At 66.2% G+C, this 269-nt stretch overlaps 1 protein-coding gene across 1 annotated transcript in view; it reads left to right on the forward strand.

Annotated features, from left to right (window-relative positions):
* The window catches only part of LOC104159240 (kinesin-like protein KIF1A), a gene marked incomplete at both ends in the record, with an annotated part of 2,919 nt that overhangs the window by 1,364 nt on the left and 1,286 nt on the right, over nt 1–269 (forward strand). Inside the window, one exon of the mRNA XM_009697093.1 lies at nt 5–163. Coding sequence (XP_009695395.1) covers nt 5–163 — 159 coding nt within the window. The remainder of the gene's footprint in view (nt 1–4; nt 164–269) is intronic.

Here is a 269-nt window from a genome sequence, read left to right on the forward strand (position 1 = left end):
CCAGCGCCTGGGCCTGGAAACCCTGTCCCCCGGCTCCAGTGAGGACTCTGAATCCCGTAGCACCTCCTGCGTCTCCTCCCCGCTCTCTGTTGACGGGGCCCCCGAAAACCGTACCTCACCCCCCGAGACTCCCAGCGAGAGGCAAAAGGAGCTGGCTGTGAAGGTACCATCCTGCAGCATCCCCAGCTCACGGGGATGAAGTCAGGAAGGGGCTGCCAAGGGGCGGCAGGGAGTTGTGGCAGGGGAAAAAACCGCGGGAGCGCGGGGGG

This window comes from Cariama cristata, unplaced genomic scaffold (assembly GCF_000690535.1).
Source record: "Cariama cristata isolate BGI_N322 unplaced genomic scaffold, ASM69053v1 scaffold33043, whole genome shotgun sequence".
Classification (NCBI taxonomy): domain Eukaryota; kingdom Metazoa; phylum Chordata; class Aves; order Cariamiformes; family Cariamidae; genus Cariama; species Cariama cristata.